The 15,557-nt window shown below is 49.3% G+C and overlaps 2 protein-coding genes across 2 annotated transcripts; one reads left to right on the plus strand and one right to left on the minus strand.

The window, feature by feature from the left end:
• The first annotated feature begins 293 nt into the window (after nt 1-293).
• On the plus strand, nt 294-9,278 carry LOC122694626 (polyunsaturated fatty acid lipoxygenase ALOX15). The gene is made up of 14 exons (XM_043903590.1): nt 294-711; nt 2,110-2,314; nt 2,588-2,669; nt 2,755-2,877; nt 3,036-3,139; nt 3,322-3,482; nt 4,356-4,499; nt 4,659-4,868; nt 6,398-6,484; nt 6,569-6,738; nt 6,912-7,033; nt 7,600-7,700; nt 7,823-7,990; nt 8,098-9,278. Exons 1-14 carry the CDS (start codon nt 577-579, stop codon nt 8,275-8,277), a joined length of 1,992 nt encoding a protein of 663 aa, XP_043759525.1. The 5' UTR covers nt 294-576; the 3' UTR covers nt 8,278-9,278.
• Nucleotides 9,279-13,087: 3,809 nt separating this feature from the next.
• Nucleotides 13,088-13,856, minus strand: LOC122694632 (rRNA N6-adenosine-methyltransferase METTL5-like). The gene has a single exon (XM_043903600.1). It carries the CDS (start codon nt 13,685-13,687, stop codon nt 13,232-13,234), a length of 456 nt encoding a protein of 151 aa, XP_043759535.1. The 5' UTR covers nt 13,688-13,856; the 3' UTR covers nt 13,088-13,231.
• Nucleotides 13,857-15,557: the final 1,701 nt, after the last annotated feature.

Below are 15,557 nucleotides of genomic sequence, written 5' to 3' on the forward strand. Positions count from 1 at the left end.
TTACCCTGGGCAGCCAGATGGGCTGCTCTGTCTTCTCTGTTCTTGGGACAGTTTTTATTCTTTTCCTGGGACTACCTGTCACACAAATGCTGTGGTGACCACATCTCCTTGCCCTTTCCATCTCCCCTGGCAACCTTAAGCACTAGCAGAGGTGAGCCAACTTGGGAGGCACGCATGTGCGTGCGCGAGTTTGTGTGTGTGTGTGTGTGTGTGTTTAGATGGAGGGGGCTTCCAGCCACACCCGCCATCTGTCTGCTGGGCCATACGTCGACCCCTTCTTCCTGCATGTTTTCTGCCCAAATCCTCATCTGCTTGCGCCTACCACCTTCCTCCCACCAAGATACTGGTTTGCTCGCCCTACACTACCCCCGCCAGGGCCCCGCCTTCTCGCGATCAGGGCTTAGCTCTGGGAGGCGCGGAGCTGGGGGGCCCAGAGCATGGCCAGACGCGGTTGGTTGGAGATGTGCCACCCACACCCTGAACTTCGCAAGGCTTTGGAGGGGCGGGGTCTCGCGCCCGGTTATTTGGCGTCCTCTCTTCTTCCCCCTCAATAGGGGCGAAACGTCTTTGGGCAAGATGGGTCTCTATCGCGTCCGCGTGTCCACCGGGTCCTCGTTCTGCGCGGGCTCCAATAACCAGGTGCACCTGTGGCTGGTCGGCGAGCACGGGGAGGCGGCGCTCGGGTGGCGCCTGCGGCCGGCGAGGGGCAAGGTGAGCTGGTCGGAGCCGGGCGGGGTGCGCTGCGCCCCTGGCCCCCAGGCCCGCGAGTCCCCGAGAGGAGACGCGCCCCAGATGGCGTCCAGCTTTCCCGGGCGGCTTCTGGCGCACGACCCCCGCCCGGAGAGCGCTCGGAGGCCGCTAAGTAAAGCGCTTTAGGGCTGGACGCGGCACACAGCAAGCGCTCAATTTGTTCCTGCCGCCCTGCCTGCTTGGAATTGGGATAGTCCCGTGGTTCCACAGAACTCTGTCTTTTCGGAAAACTCCGGGGTCCTTGGAGCGGACATCTGTCTCCAGTTTCCTCTTCTTAGAAGCTGCTATTTCAGATCTTCTGTAAGGTTGCTAGATCCGACCTTGCAGGCTTTATCTCCGGGATGGAGCGGGAATGGGGACGCGGGAAGCTGGGGAGGAGGAAAGAATCCGACTGGTGCGAGCATTCTGATTTCCCGACCCACCCTCTCTCCCATCACATCTACCTGGTATTCGTCCCTGGCTCCTTTACTTTTTGCCTCTGCCGATCCCCAGATTCCCATCTCCCATCCGGCTCTCCCCAAGACCCCCAGACCCGACGTTTATCCCACGGATGCTTCAGAGAACCGTGCTCACGTGAGGTCCTCCCCTTTTCCCACCTCCCGAACCAGTCCTCTTTTCTCCCAGGTGCACTCGCGACTCCGCCTCTTTTCGTCTGCGTCTAACCAAAAATCCAGCCTAGTCCAGTTCATCTCTTAGATATTTCTCGCATCCGTGCCCTGATGTCTATCCCACTCTGACCACCAATGGCCCCTCTCGAACCTACTACATCACCTTCTTCCTCTTCGCCCGCCTCATTGCTCCAGCCCCTGCCCTTCCAACCCCTTCTGCAGTCAGCGATTTCTTCCCAATACATTCCCACCCTTAAAACATCCCCCCAGGGCTTCCCTGGTGGCCCGGTGGTAAAGAATCCAGCTGCCAATGCAGAAGACTCAGCCTCCATCCTTGGTCCGGGAAGATCCCGCACGCCTCCGAGCAACTAAGGCCCTGCGCCACATCTATGGAGTCTGTGCTCCAGAGCCAGGTTGCCACAAGTGCTGAGCCCACGGCCCTGGTGACAGGGTAGGGGGACGCGGTAACTGTCTGGTCACCAGTGAGCTCGCCCAGGGCGCAGCCCAGTGCTCCACACAATCAGTGACGTCGGGGAATCATGCCCCTCTCCATCTTCTGTCCCCCACCTCACCCGGGAATTCTATGACCGAGAATGGGGTCGTGGAGCCAACTGCTTGGTGTGTGCGCCCGCTTCCTCTCTGGCTCCTTTTGCGCCCCTTTGCCAGAGGCCCAGAGGGAAGGGCGTCCAGGGCTCATCCGACGATCCCTTCCAGAGACCCCCACTTGCGGATCCTCTTTTGTCGCCGGCAGGAGGTGGAATTCCAGGTGGACGTGTCCGAGTACCTGGGGCGGCTGCTGTTTGTGAAACTGCGCAAACGGCACTTCCTCTCGGATGACGCGTGGTTCTGCAACTGGATCTCCGTGCAGGGACCCGGGGCCAGCGGGAACGAGTTCAGGTTCCCGTGCTATCGCTGGGTGGAGGGCGACGGCGTCCTGAGCCTGCCCGAGGGTACCGGTGAGCAGCCGGGAGTGGGGGGGCGGGCTTGGGAGTGTAAGACCCCCGGGGCTGGAGAGAAGTTAAGGGGGAGGGGAGAAGGGAGCGTGGCCTTTGGGGTCCCAGAAGAGGCGGGATGCAGCAGCTGGCACAGGGCAGTGGAAGCTGGGAGACGGCAGAGATGCTGAAGGGTCGGGGGCCAGCCACAAGGGGGGGCTGAGGGTCCCCTGACAGGGACAGGGGAGAGGCTCTCAGGAGGAGCCTCATAGCCCTTGCCCTTCTCCCAACTTTCAGGTCGAACGGTGGGTGATGACCCTCAAGGTCTGTTCAAGAAACACAGGGAAGAGGAGCTGGTAGAGAGAAGGAAGCTGTACCGGTCAGCCCCACCCCTGCCTCCTGACCGCACCGCGGAGCTGCTGACCCTTCCTCAGTACCAATGCCTGGTTTCTTTTCCACCTCAGGTGGGGTAACTGGAAGGACGGGTTAATTCTGAATATAGCTGGGGCCACAATAAACGACCTTCCTGTAGATGAGAGATTTCTGGAGGACAAAAGAATTGACTTTGAGGCCTCGCTGACCAAGGGGTAAGAACAAGGCAGGCCGGGTGACAGGGATGTTTCCTGGTCCAGTGGTCAGTCCAGGCTTATGGACTTCATAGGGCTGGACCAGCCCAAGAGGGATGCACCGGGTTGTAAAGTTTGATTCTGAGAATAAAAAACTCTTCACCCATCCTTCCTCAAAGGCTGGCAGACCTAGCTATCAAAGACTCTTTAAATATTCTGACTTGCTGGAAAAGTCTGGATGACTTCAACAGGATTTTCTGGTGTGGGCAGAGCAAGCTGGCTGGTTAGTACCCCTACCCCAGTATTCACCCCAAGATCCTTACTCCCAGATCCTACCCTTTCTAGGGAACTAGGGGTGGGAGACCAGAGGCCTTGTAGGCTGGGGTCAAGTGGGGATGGTTTGGTGGGGGTTGGAAGGACCAGGAGCTCAGATCCCACAGCAAGCTCCACAAATGCCATCCCCAGAGCGGGTGCGGGACTCCTGGAAGGAGGATGCCTTATTTGGGTACCAGTTTCTCAATGGCACCAACCCCATGTTGCTGAGACGCTCCGTTCGCCTTCCTGCCCGCCTGGAGTTTCCTCCAGGGATGGGGGAGCTGCAGGCCGAGCTGGAGAAGGAGCTCCAGGTGAGCACCTAAGAGCCCTCAGGAGACTGCACAGAGGGATGGGGGTGGGGTCAGCGTTTGTGCTGCTGCAGGGTCCACTGTAGACCCAGCCTGCTGCCAGATGGCACAACGGAATTCCACAGTAGAAATCTTGACTGATCCTGGGGTGACCCTCCATGGCTCTCCTCTCCTAATGAGAATAGCATGCTGTGGAGGGAGAGAATGTGATGGGTGACAGAGTCAAAATGAAGAGCTATAACTGGGGATTTAGGGAGAGTGTAGAGTAAGAGAATCAGGATCAGGGCTGGGGATCTTGATGGGGTCAGCACGGAACAATTCAGAGAGAAAACTCAAGCGATTTTACTAATGGTCCAGTGGTAAAGAACCCTCTTTCCAAAGCAGGGGACATGTGTTCAAACCTTGGTCAGGTAACTAAGAAACCACTTGCTGTGATGCAACTAAGCCCGCATGCCGCAACTAGAGAAAGCCTGGGTGCTGCAGGAAGAGCCTTAGTGTTAATGAGTGTTAAGAGCCTTAGTGTTACCCAGCACAGCTCCCCCAAGATAATAGTACATTTGAAAAAAAGAGAAAACTCATGAGATTTAGGGTGAGACAGACTTGAGCTTGAATCTTGGCTCTGCTGTTTTTTATAAGCTGTGTGACTTCAGGCAACATATCTATCCTCTCTGATCATCAGTTTCCTCTTTCATAAACCTGGGGCTAATTCAAGTGCAGCTAAGAATTATATGAGGCCGTAAATACAGGAACAATTACCCAGTATTAAATTACCCGGTATTAAACCCAGAACCAAGTTAGTTCTTTCATCCTTCGGGGAATCAGGGCAGGAAGAGATGCCTTATGTTGATGTAGCCCTTTCCCTCTGCCCCCATCCAGCAAGGCACACTATTTGAAGCTGACTTCTCCTTGCTGGATGGAATCAAGGCCAACGTCATCCTGTGCACCCAGCAGTACGTGGCTGCCCCTCTGGTTATGCTGAAACTGCAGCCCGATGGGAAACTCTTACCCATGGTCATCCAGGTGAGAGGACCCAGGCAGTAGGGGAGTGGCAGCGGTCAGACAGAGAACGCTAAGTGACTTTGGAGAAAGAGGGAAGCGTTTAAACATGCAAGGGGCGCGGGAGTCTGCTGTGCGCTGGCCCTCACCCCTCCCTTCCCCCCACTCTTGTCCCCGCTCCAGCTCCAACTGCCACACAAGGGGTCCCCACCCCCACCGCTTTTCCTGCCCACGGATCCCCCGATGACCTGGCTCCTGGCCAAGTGCTGGGTCCGGAGCTCTGACTTCCAGCTTCACGAGCTGCACTCTCATCTCCTGAGGGGACACTTGATGGCTGAGGTCATCGCTGTGGCCACCAGGAGGTGCCTTCCGTCTATACATCCTATGTACAAGGTAACGCTTTAAACTGCCTCCCCCCGCCCCCAGACTCTCTACCCCACAGTGAGGTTCCATCTCTGGAGGCACCTTCTCTGTGGAACCTCAGCGTTTGGGGAGAAAACCAATAAAAGACAAGTGAACAAGACGTGAGAGCATGGCTTATCACTTGCTGAGGAGATAAAAGTGACTCCCTGATGGGGTGGGGAGTGGTGGGAGGGTGAGGGGTGGGGAGTGAGAAATCTTACACTTTTTATGTATAAAGCACAGTTACATATAGAGTATATAAACAGAATACACAATGACTGAGGATTCCCTCCAACAAGAGGGGACCGTGCAAATAATATAGAAGACTTTTCCAGTCAGTTTTGAAGGGTTCTCAAATAGTAGTAACACAGGGGCCAGTTACAGGGGCTCAGGTCAACAAGAGCAGCGTGGCTAATTACAACTAGAATAGGGTGTTCATCCATTAAGTTTTCTTGAGAGCCTCTGACGTGGCAATAAAAAGCCATGCTAGATGCCAGTGCTAAGCCAGACAGGCAAGGTCCTAGTCTTTGGGGGTTGTCATTTCCATTAAGGGCTAACAGACAGTATTGTAATAGATCAGCTGTGATGAGTCCACTGCAGAGAATCAGAGCAGGGTGATGTGATAGTCAGTTTAGACTGGGTGGTTGGGAAATGCTCCTTTAAGGAGGTGGAAGAGAGAATGAAATTATATGGATGGACTTCCCTGGTGGTCCAGTGATTAAGAGTCCCTCTGCTAGTGCAGGAGACATGGGTTCAACTCTCATTCAGGAAGATGCTGACGAGTAAGCTGGTGGGCCACAACTACTGAGACCACATGCCCAGAGCCCAGGCCCCACAACAAGAGAAGCCATCACAATGAGAAGTCCCTGCTCCCCAAAGGAGAGGAGCTCCCCCTTGCCTCAACTAGTGAAAGCCCGAGTGCAGCCAGGAAGACCTAGTGCAGCCAAAAATAAACAAATAATAAAAAGAAACTACAGGGAGCCAGTCACAGGATGAGGAAGGGGCACATTGCTCTAGGCAGAGGGAACAAACAGTGCCAAGGTCTTGAGGCAGGAACAAGCTTGGTGTGCTTGAAGGTCAGAAAGACAATGAGTGTAATGGACAAAGGGGAGGGAACTGGGTGAAGTTCTGGAGGTAGTGAATCAGATCATGTTCTGGGGGAGGCAAAAAATCTTATTTTTTTGTATAAAGGATATATGTATATAGAGTACATTACCGATGGCATGTCTGTAGCACAATGTCATGGGGCAGGTGAGAGTACAAAAAAAATCTAAGAAGCCTCCTTAGAGAAGTGATAATGAAAAAAAGGTGGAGAAACATTGAGCGAGATTTTGATCGGTCTTACACAAAGAGAAAAGGATAATGGCTTCCTTCAATTATCAAAGGACATTATTGTCGAGAGGCCACTGGACTTCAGTCTGCTTTTCCTGAAGACTTCCCTGCCTTTTAGCCCGTATTTCCTTCAGGGACCAGCCACAGCTGTCTTCTGACCCTGTCCTTCCCTGTTCCTCTGCCTCCAGCTTCTCATTCCACACCTGCGATACACCATGGAAATTAACATCCGGGCCAGGACTGGGCTGGTCTCTGACTCTGGAGTCTTCGACCAGGTAAGAGGAGAGGAAGTGGGATTCACGCTCCCTCTGGCCTGAGGGCAGGTAGATTTGCCTGACCACGCTGTCTTTGCCTCTCAGGTGGTGAGCACAGGTGGGGGCGGCCATGTGGAGCTGCTCCAGCGAGCAGGAGCCTTTCTAACCTATAGCTCCTTCTGTCCCCCTGATGACCTGGCTGACCGGGGGCTCCTGGGAGTCAAGTCTTCTTTCTATGCCCAAGATGCCCTGAGGCTCTGGGAAATTCTCTCTCGGTGAGGTGGGAGGAAGGCAGGGGTGGTGGTGGGGGGAGGCTGGGAGAAGAGGAGGTCTGTGCCCCAGCCAGGGGGCTGCAGGCCCTGGCCTGGCCACGTGGGTAAGGAGTAGAGGGCCTGGGGGCTCTGTGCTGTCAGCCTCCACTCTCCCACCCTGACCCCTCCTCTGGCAGCTACGTGGAGGGGATTGTGAGTCTCCACTATAAGACGGACGAGTCTGTGAGAGACGACACTGAGCTGCAGGCCTGGTGTCGAGAGATCACTGAGATCGGGTTGCTGGGGGCCCAGGACCGAGGTAGGATGAGCCCCAAGACTCCAACATATGACTCCTCCCTAGAACTTCCCCAGAATCCTCTCTACTTCTATGAAACCTTCCAGAAGCATTTCCAACTCCTATGAACACACCCAAAGCTTTCCCAGACTCCTTTTCCTCTCAGCTAGAGGCAGGTCTCCATCCTGTGCAGGGGGAGCCCCTCTAGGTCCCAGATGCAGTGAGACCAGTGCTGCTCTCCAAGAAAAAACAAAACAAACAGCCCTGATTTATAGCATTTGCCCATCCCCATGGTGTAAATAGTCCCACTGTGACTACCAGGGTGATGTCAACTGGCTTGCTAAATACTTGAACATCTGACATCCTTGGTCCCTGTGAGCCAGTGTGAGCTGCACCAGCACCCCACTGAGTGGGACCCTCCCAAAAGTCTCCCTGCTTCCACCACCCCAACCCACACTCAAGTCACTGCCCACCATGGTTACTGACAGCCCTTGGTCTCCTCCTCACCTCTCTTGTTCTCCTCCTCAGTTCCTATGAGCTCTGCCCCTAGCCTTGGCCTCCCAGCTTCTAACTCTCCTTATCCACTGCAGGGTTTCCTGTCACCCTACAGTCCAAGGACCAGCTTTGCCACTTTGTGACCATGTGTATCTTCACCTGCACTGGCCAGCACTCCTCCACTCACCTGGGTCAGGTACTTATCACAGAGGACCAGCTGGGCATTTGTGCCTGGAGTGGGGAAGGGGTCCATGTGCAGGTGGGCTAAGGGATTCTCATACTTAGCAGACAGTGAGTTTAGATATTTGCCCTTTGTAGCTGGACTGGTACTCTTGGGTCCCTAACGCACCCTGCACAATGCGGCTGCCCCCACCGACCACCAAGGATGTGACACTGGAGAAAGTGATGGCGACACTGCCAAACTTCCATCAGGCTTCTCTCCAGATGTCCATCACTTGGCAACTGGGCAGACGCCAGCCCATCATGGTGAGAGCTAGGTGCTGGGTCCCGAGGAAGGGGACAGGTACAGGGAGGTGTGGGACTCCAAACTGAGGGGCAGTAAAGCTCTCAGCTGCCTTTTCTCTCTGTCCCAGGTGGCTCTGGGTCAGCATGAGGAAGAGTACTTCTCAGGCCCTGAGCCCAAGGCTGTGCTAAAGAAGTTCAGGGAGGAGCTGGCTGCCCTGGAAAAAGACATCGAGATCCGGAATGCCCAGCTGGACTGGCCCTATGAATACCTGCGGCCCAGCCTGGTGGAAAACAGCGTGGCCATATGAGCACCCCCAGCCATGGGTTGTTTCAGCCCTCTTCCACCAAACCCCATCCTGTTCCCAACCTCCACCTTCCCCCAAATCACCTTTCCACTGTCCACACCCACCATAAACAAATCTGACTTTATACACCACCTAGGGAAGTTATTCCCATTTCTTCCTCCCCGCCCCTGCCCTTCCTCCTTGATCATTCAGATCTCCCATTGAGCAGGTAATAGCCACATTTATACAAACAGTTTCAAGAATAGAATAGGGTATAATACATATTACTCCATACCTTTAGAATCAAGTATGATTTTGAACCTAAATTGAGTTTAATGACAAGAAAAATGGCATTTTAGACTAAGGAAAGAAAAGAATTTAGTCCAAACTCCTAAATCAAGGGCTTCCCCGGTGGCTCAGTGGTAAAGAATCCACCTGCAATGCAGGAGATGCAGGTTTGATCCCTGGGTAGGGAAGATCCCCTGGAGGAAGGCATGGCAACCTGCTCCAGTATTCTTGCCTGGAGAATCCCATGGACAGAGCCTGGAGGGCCATGGTCCATTGGGTCACAAAGAGTTGGACACAACTGTAGTGACTGAGCATGCACACACGCATCCCAAGTCAAATACTGGCAGAAGAATATACAGCATAACTTTTTAACCGGGTGGGATTCACCACTTGTCCTGAAACCAGACACAACACGAAGCAATTAACATTAACACAGCAGTTCTCACAATTTTCATTTCCTGACTCACTCAGTTAGAAAATGATCAATGGAAGGAAACTGGTTAAACTACAGAAACTACTCTCAGCTGGAGGTATCTGGCCTGTGTTTTGCCCAAGGGATCCTTATCTGTAACCCATTTGCACTTCATCAGTTGGGAAGCACCAAATAAAAATGATTAGCTGGAAAAGTACTAAAAATCTCATTATTTTAACAAGCGACAACAAAGGCGTCAGTAAAATCCAACTTCTGTATCTGATTAAAATTTTGGAAAAATAAACTAGGAAATTTGATTTCTTAATATGATTGTCTGTGGATATTTTAAAATAGAAACTAACAGTAAACATAAGCCAGAGTGTTTCCTTTACAGTACGATCAAAGTTGCTTCTTGCTTCTGATTCTGTTTTGTTTGGCAGAAGACATATGGGTGATGCTTGGTCTGATCCTTGAAGGAAGAATAGGAAATAAACAGTGGAGAGGTGGGAGTAGAATTTAATGATGGGGTCTATCTCAGTTCAGTTCAGTTGCTCAGTTGTGTCCAACTCTTTGCAACCCCATGGACTGCAGCACGCCAGGCTTCCCTGTCCATCACCAACTGGAGCTTGCTGGAGCTTGCTCAAACTCATGTCCATCGAGTAGGTGATGCCATCCAACCATCTCATCCTCTGTCGTCCCCTTCTCCTCCTGCCTTCAATCTTTCCCAGCATCAGGGTCTTTTCCAAGGGGTCTATCTAGGAGAACCCAAAGGGGCTTCCCTGGTGGCTCAGATGGTAAAGAATCTGCCTGCAGTGCAGGAAACCTAGGTTTGATCCCTGGGTCAGGAAGATCCCCTGTAGAAGGGAATGGCTACCCACTCCAGTATTCTTGCCTGGAAAGAGGGGCAGTCTCCAGAACAATGTGATTCACGTCAGGAAATTAGGCTTGAAACCCTTAGGAAACAGCCACGAAGAACTGTGAGTAAGGGTATGACAGGGTCCTGGAAGTCACACCCACAGAGGCATCCCTTCTCCTTGGAGGCCACACCCCCTCTCCATAGAGGCCAGAGAGAGGTGGGGGAGACAAATTAGGAGTATAGGATTAAAATATAGAAACTACTATACATGAAATAGATAAGCAACAAGGATTTACTGTATAGCACTGGGTATTACACCAAATATCTTGTAATAACCAGTAATGTAACCTACCAAAAAAAAAAAAAAAAAATCCTGGAATCACACTGCTGTACACCTAAAACTAACACAAGATTGTGAGTCAACTAAACTTTAATTAAAAAAAACAGTATGCTTGCCAAAGTTGTCAGTCCCCCAAGGACTGGCACTATACGTACTTCAAGGATAACAAAGAAAGATAATTTCCTTCAGAAAGGAGTATCTTTGAATTTGAGATATTACAAAGGTCATGAAATCTTCCAAGTTAGAGTGTCTATTTTGTTTAATTATAAGAAATCAATGAGCACTTGTAAAAACCTAAGATGACAAAGTGGCAGGACTTCCTGGTGGTCCAGTGGCTAAGACCCCAAGCTCCCAACCTAGGGGCCCTGGTTCAGTCCCTGGTCAGGGAACTATATCCCTCATGCCCACGGGGCAAGAGTTCACATGCCTCAAGGGAAAAAAAAGATCCTGCATGCTGTAACAAAGATGGAAGACCCCTTGTGCCAAAATTAAGACCCAGCGTAGCCAAATAAATGAATATTAAAAAAAAAAAAAAGGAAAAGTGCAAAGACTAACTGGGCTGGGGCTAGATAGAGATAATACCAAATTGACAGTGTTCTATTTGTTTAGTTTTTAAAAAAATTTTGGCCATGCTGTGCAGTGTGTGGGATCTTAGTTCCCCAAGCAGGGATGGAACCCACATCCCCTGCAGTGCAAGGCAGATTCTTAACCACTGGACCACCAGGGAAGTCCCCTAGATATGTCTTTTTAAAAGGCTAAAACAAACATCACTTTCTAAATTCCCTATACTTGCTTTATAGGTCAGAAAAGTTACACCACACTATTATTAAAAATATATAAAAGTGAGAAGGAAATGGCAACCCACTCCAGTATTCTTGCCTGAAGAATCCCATGTACAGAGGAGCCTGGAGGGCTACAGTCCATGGGGTTGCAAGAGTCGGACACGACTTAGTGACTAAATCATACGTGTGTTCAACTAAATTGGTGCAATTTAAATTTAAAAAATCTTTATAAACTAGCTCTTATAAGTATTAGATAAAATTGAAAAATATGTGTAGCTATGAGTTATTCCATTTATACTATCTGGGTAGAAAGTTTTAAGATGGCATATATTTCTGACCCTGCCGCTGGGAAAGGCTGAAGGCAAAAGAAGAAGGAGCCAGCAGAGGAAGAGCTTGTTAGATAGCACCACCAACTGCATCCCCTTGAATTTGAGCAAACTCTGGGAGATGGTGGAGGACAGAGGAGGCTGGTGTGCTACAGTCCATGGGGTCACAAAGAGTCGGACATGACTTTGCAACTGAAGGCCAACAATTTTTCTGATGAGTGCTTATTCTCAATAATGATTATGTTTTATGGTATTAGTTTAAGCATACTTTCTAAAATTCTTTTTTTAAAGTTTTTATTTATTTATTTGCCTTGCCAAGTTTTAGTTGCGGCATTTGAGATCTTTACTTGTGGCCTGTCAATTCTTAGTTGTGGCATGTGGGATCTAGTTCCCAGACCAGGGGTAGAACCTGGGCCCCCTGCATTGGGAGCATGGAGACTTAGCCACTGGACCCCTAGGGAAGTCCTAGTAATTTCTAAAATTCTTAATTGCTTATGAGACCTTAATGTAAATCAAAGTTGAGGTAACTGAGTGGGTAGTTTTATTTTATATGGAGGCTACTAGTGAAATTAAAACTTACAGAGCAGAGGAAAGAAAGCATGGTCATTGTACAGCTTCCAGCTATCTTCTTGACTAACATATATATATATATATATATATATATTTTTTAGGAGAACCAGTAAAACTCATTTAAAAGAACCAATGCTTCCCATGCGCTTCCCATGTGTGCAGTTAAAGAATCCACCTGCCAGTGCAGGAGACTTGGGAGATTTGGGTTCTATCTCTGGGTCAGGGAGGAGGAAATGACAACCCACTCCAGTATTCTTGCCTGGAAAATCCCATGGACCAAGGAGCCTGCTGGGCTATAGTCCATGGGGTCACAAAGAATTGGACACGATGGAGCACACACACACACACACACACACACACACACACACACACACACACAATGCTTCCCATACTGATGAATTTCTTAGTCTCAGTGAGGGGAGAAAATTCTGGGTCCTATAAGGGGACAGAGCGTGAGAATGGGTGGGACATATATTGGAACTAACCCAGCTTTCTTATGTCTCTGGGTCTTAGTTTCTTCCTGTGCAAAATGCCCAGGTTTTATGGCAGCTAAACTTCCTTTATATCACCCAGAACTGTACCTGGCAATTTACTGCTCAATCTATGAAGCTATTAGAATCACACCCACATGTGACACAACATACTGAACTCAGAATCTCTGTTAAGCCCACCTATATCAACAATTTCAGCTTGATGTAAAATAATGCTCCTCTTCCCTTGGCTGGCTGCCCTCAAAATCTGCTTCCCAGAAAAGTCCTTGGAATTGTGTTGACAGTAATAAACAAAATATCTCTGATCTTCTCAACATGCAAATTTTCTCTTCCAGAATCTGGTATGCACTTAGGTGTGGTTTACATTTACATGTCACTGGTCCCTTTCTGAGGACTTGCTCTTGTTGAGGAGGGGGTCCTGAGGGGAGTTGCTGGTTGGTTTTCTTGCACGGGATTTTCCTCTAGTGAGGTGGCTCCATCGTGTCTAAGCCAGTGAAGAGGAAGGGAGGGGAGGTTCATCTCTAACAGGACCAATGCCAGGAGCCTGACTCCCTTTTTTGGATATACACTTAACTATGGAATTTCACCTAACGGGGAGAGTAGAAAATAAAGTTCCTATGAACTTTCTTTCCAGGCAATAACCCAACTGACTAAGTAATATAAGATAACATGCAATGATAACATAACTGTTTTGGATACGAATAAACATTCTATTACATAACAGTGTTTGAAGCAAAGCATTTGGAGCTTGGCTAGCAGCTTCTTTTTTTTTTTAATAAACAAATTTTTTATTCATTTTAATTAGATTTTAAGCTGCTTTTGTCTTTGGAGGCTATTATAAAGAAAACCAAATTAAATCCACTTCGATGTCTACTGATTTTTTTTTATGAAACTTGTATGATGCTGGCAGGTCCTATCGCAGCTCTATAAAACAAAAGCCACCTGCAATAATATCTATCTTGACCTTCCACTCTGCAGCTTTCTTTTGAATATGTTCTCTAGTTGAGGATTTGTGTAGAGAATATACTGCTGTTCTCGCCATTTCCAAAGCAGTCTTCAGAAATGCCATATCTGTCCCTTTATTATTTTTGGTCCCAAAAGGAGGATCCATAATTTCTGTATCAAATGATTTGGGCACTCTGTTAGATAATGAGCATACATCACATTGAACCATATCTACATTTGTTAACTCAAACTCTTCTACATTCCTATTAAATATTTCCAATGCATCTTCATCTATGTCAAATCCAACACACAACCCTGCTCCTAGCATTGCAGTTCCAATGCTAAGCACTCCACAGCCACATCCTAGATCTGCAACCACTTTATTTTCAATGTCATCATATGTATTATGGATTGTATAGAGCATACATGCTGCAATGTGCAGCCTGGCTGGATACTGTTCTAGAAGGAGCTTGGGCTTTTCGAATCCATCCACTTGTTGCAGGCGACTCTCTAGTTCCTTAAGCCTTAATTTCTTCCTTTTTAAAAAAGTGTGCTCAGGGTTTAAAGGCGCTGGATCTGTAGAGAAACCTACTTCGCCTGCATCTCCCCACCAACCCCTATCCCCCGTATCTTTTTCATCACCACTGGCTGAGGGCCAAGCTGAGGACACCCAGCCCAAGGGCTTCCCGCTCTTCTCCTAGTGCCAGCGGCGGGTGGAGGCCGCGGCCAGGCTTCAACCCGCCTACAAGGTATCCCGCACGGTTACACGACTGGAGTCGCCGAGGGATCCACACGCCATGTTCCCACACTTCCAGAAGCTGCTTCGCCTCTCTAGCAGCTTCTTATCTTCATAAAAATTATTGATTTCTTTTTGGTTGCGCTGGGTCTTCACTGACGTGTGCAGGCTTTCTCTAGTTGTAGTGAGCAAGGACTACTCTTTGTTGTGGAACACGGGCTTCTCAATATGGTGGCTTCTCTTGTGGTGGAGCCCAGGCTCTAGGGTGCATGGGCTTCAGTAGCTGCAGCTCAAGGGTCCCCTACATTGGCAGGTGGATTCTTACTCACTGGGCCACCAGGGAAGTCCACTAGCAGCTTTTTATTTATTTATTTATTTATTTTTTCATTAATAATTTTATTTTCATTTTCTTAGCTTTTCAGATATACTATACAAATTAAAGAAGTAAAAATTGAAATGATGATTGCATTTAACCATTCTTTTTTTTTTTTTTTGTCTCTGCCTTTTATTTTTTTATTTTTTATTTATTTATTTATTTATTTTTTATTAGTTGGAGGCTAATTACTTCACAACATTTCAGTGGGTTTTGTCATACATTGATATGAATCAGCCATAGATTTACACGTATTCCCCATCCCAATCCCCCCTCCCACCTCCCTCTCCACCCAATTCCTCTGGGTCTTCCCAGTGCACCAGGCCCGAGCACTTGTCTCATGCATCCCACCTTTCACTAGCAGCTTTTTATTTTTTTTAAAAGCAACATTAGGTGGCGGTCAACTCTAAAAGAGCAGAGGAAGGAGAGTAGTGACTCTCCACATTTGGTGAGGCTCCCAGATTTCTAACCTATCATGCGACAGGGAGTGAGTCTGAGGGAGAATTATTATCTTATTGTAAATCCGGGTCTTTCTCTAGTGAGGTGGTAACACCATGTCTAAGCCAGGAGGAGGAGCATCTTCAGGAAAAGGTTAATAAGGACTTTCAATCCACTTCCTCTTGCCAATTGGAGGCAGACCAGTCATTCAAAATTCACAGCTCTCACTGGGGAAGCAGGGTGCTTAGAAAGTTGAAGCACCAGTGTTTCCCTGAGGGTGAGAAGTAGTTCAGGCTGGCGGAGAGCATTTAGACATTCCTTTTTCCACCCAGGATCTGCCCTCCTGACCTAAACTGTTAGAACCTATGTCAGAGAACCAAGCTAAGACACATAATCCATTGGCCATGGTGGTGCAATTCCAGTCATGACCCCAGAATGGATGCTGGGGCTCGGGGCACCCAGCTTGACTCTGATAGACAAGATCTCCTGGTAACTGTGTGAAACACAGATATCTGGGGACCAAGCTCAGAACAAAGTCCAGAAGCAGAGGCTAGGAGCCAGAGAAACATGGTGCTGAGCCAGGGCCAGGATCTGAGAGGGAGAGAGGGGGCCACTGGGCATCGTGGATCAGAGACGCAGCATCCCAGGGCACAATGTTGGTCTCTGCGAAGGTAGATCCATCCTTAACTACGAGCTGAAGAGAGGCATTTGTGACTGGGGAGGAACAGTGTGTGTGTGTTAGTCACT

Source organism: Cervus elaphus, chromosome 5 (assembly GCF_910594005.1).
Source record: "Cervus elaphus chromosome 5, mCerEla1.1, whole genome shotgun sequence".
In the NCBI taxonomy this organism is placed as follows: Eukaryota; Metazoa; Chordata; class Mammalia; order Artiodactyla; family Cervidae; genus Cervus; species Cervus elaphus.

What these genes read in the sequence shown, in the direction of transcription:
- LOC122694632 (XM_043903600.1), bottom strand. Translation starts at nt 13,687, where the DNA reads ATGCTCTATACAATCCATAATACATATGATGACATTGAAAATAAAGTG.
- LOC122694626 (XM_043903590.1), top strand. Translation starts at nt 577, where the DNA reads ATGGGTCTCTATCGCGTCCGCGTGTCCACCGGGTCCTCGTTCTGCGCG. An exon ending in TGGGCAGAGCAAGCTGGCTG is followed by an intron (nt 3,140 to 3,321) that starts GTTAGTACCCCT and finishes TGCCATCCCCAG; the next exon opens with AGCGGGTGCGGGACTCCTGG. An exon ending in GCTGGGGGCCCAGGACCGAG is followed by an intron (nt 7,034 to 7,599) that starts GTAGGATGAGCC and finishes TATCCACTGCAG; the next exon opens with GGTTTCCTGTCACCCTACAG.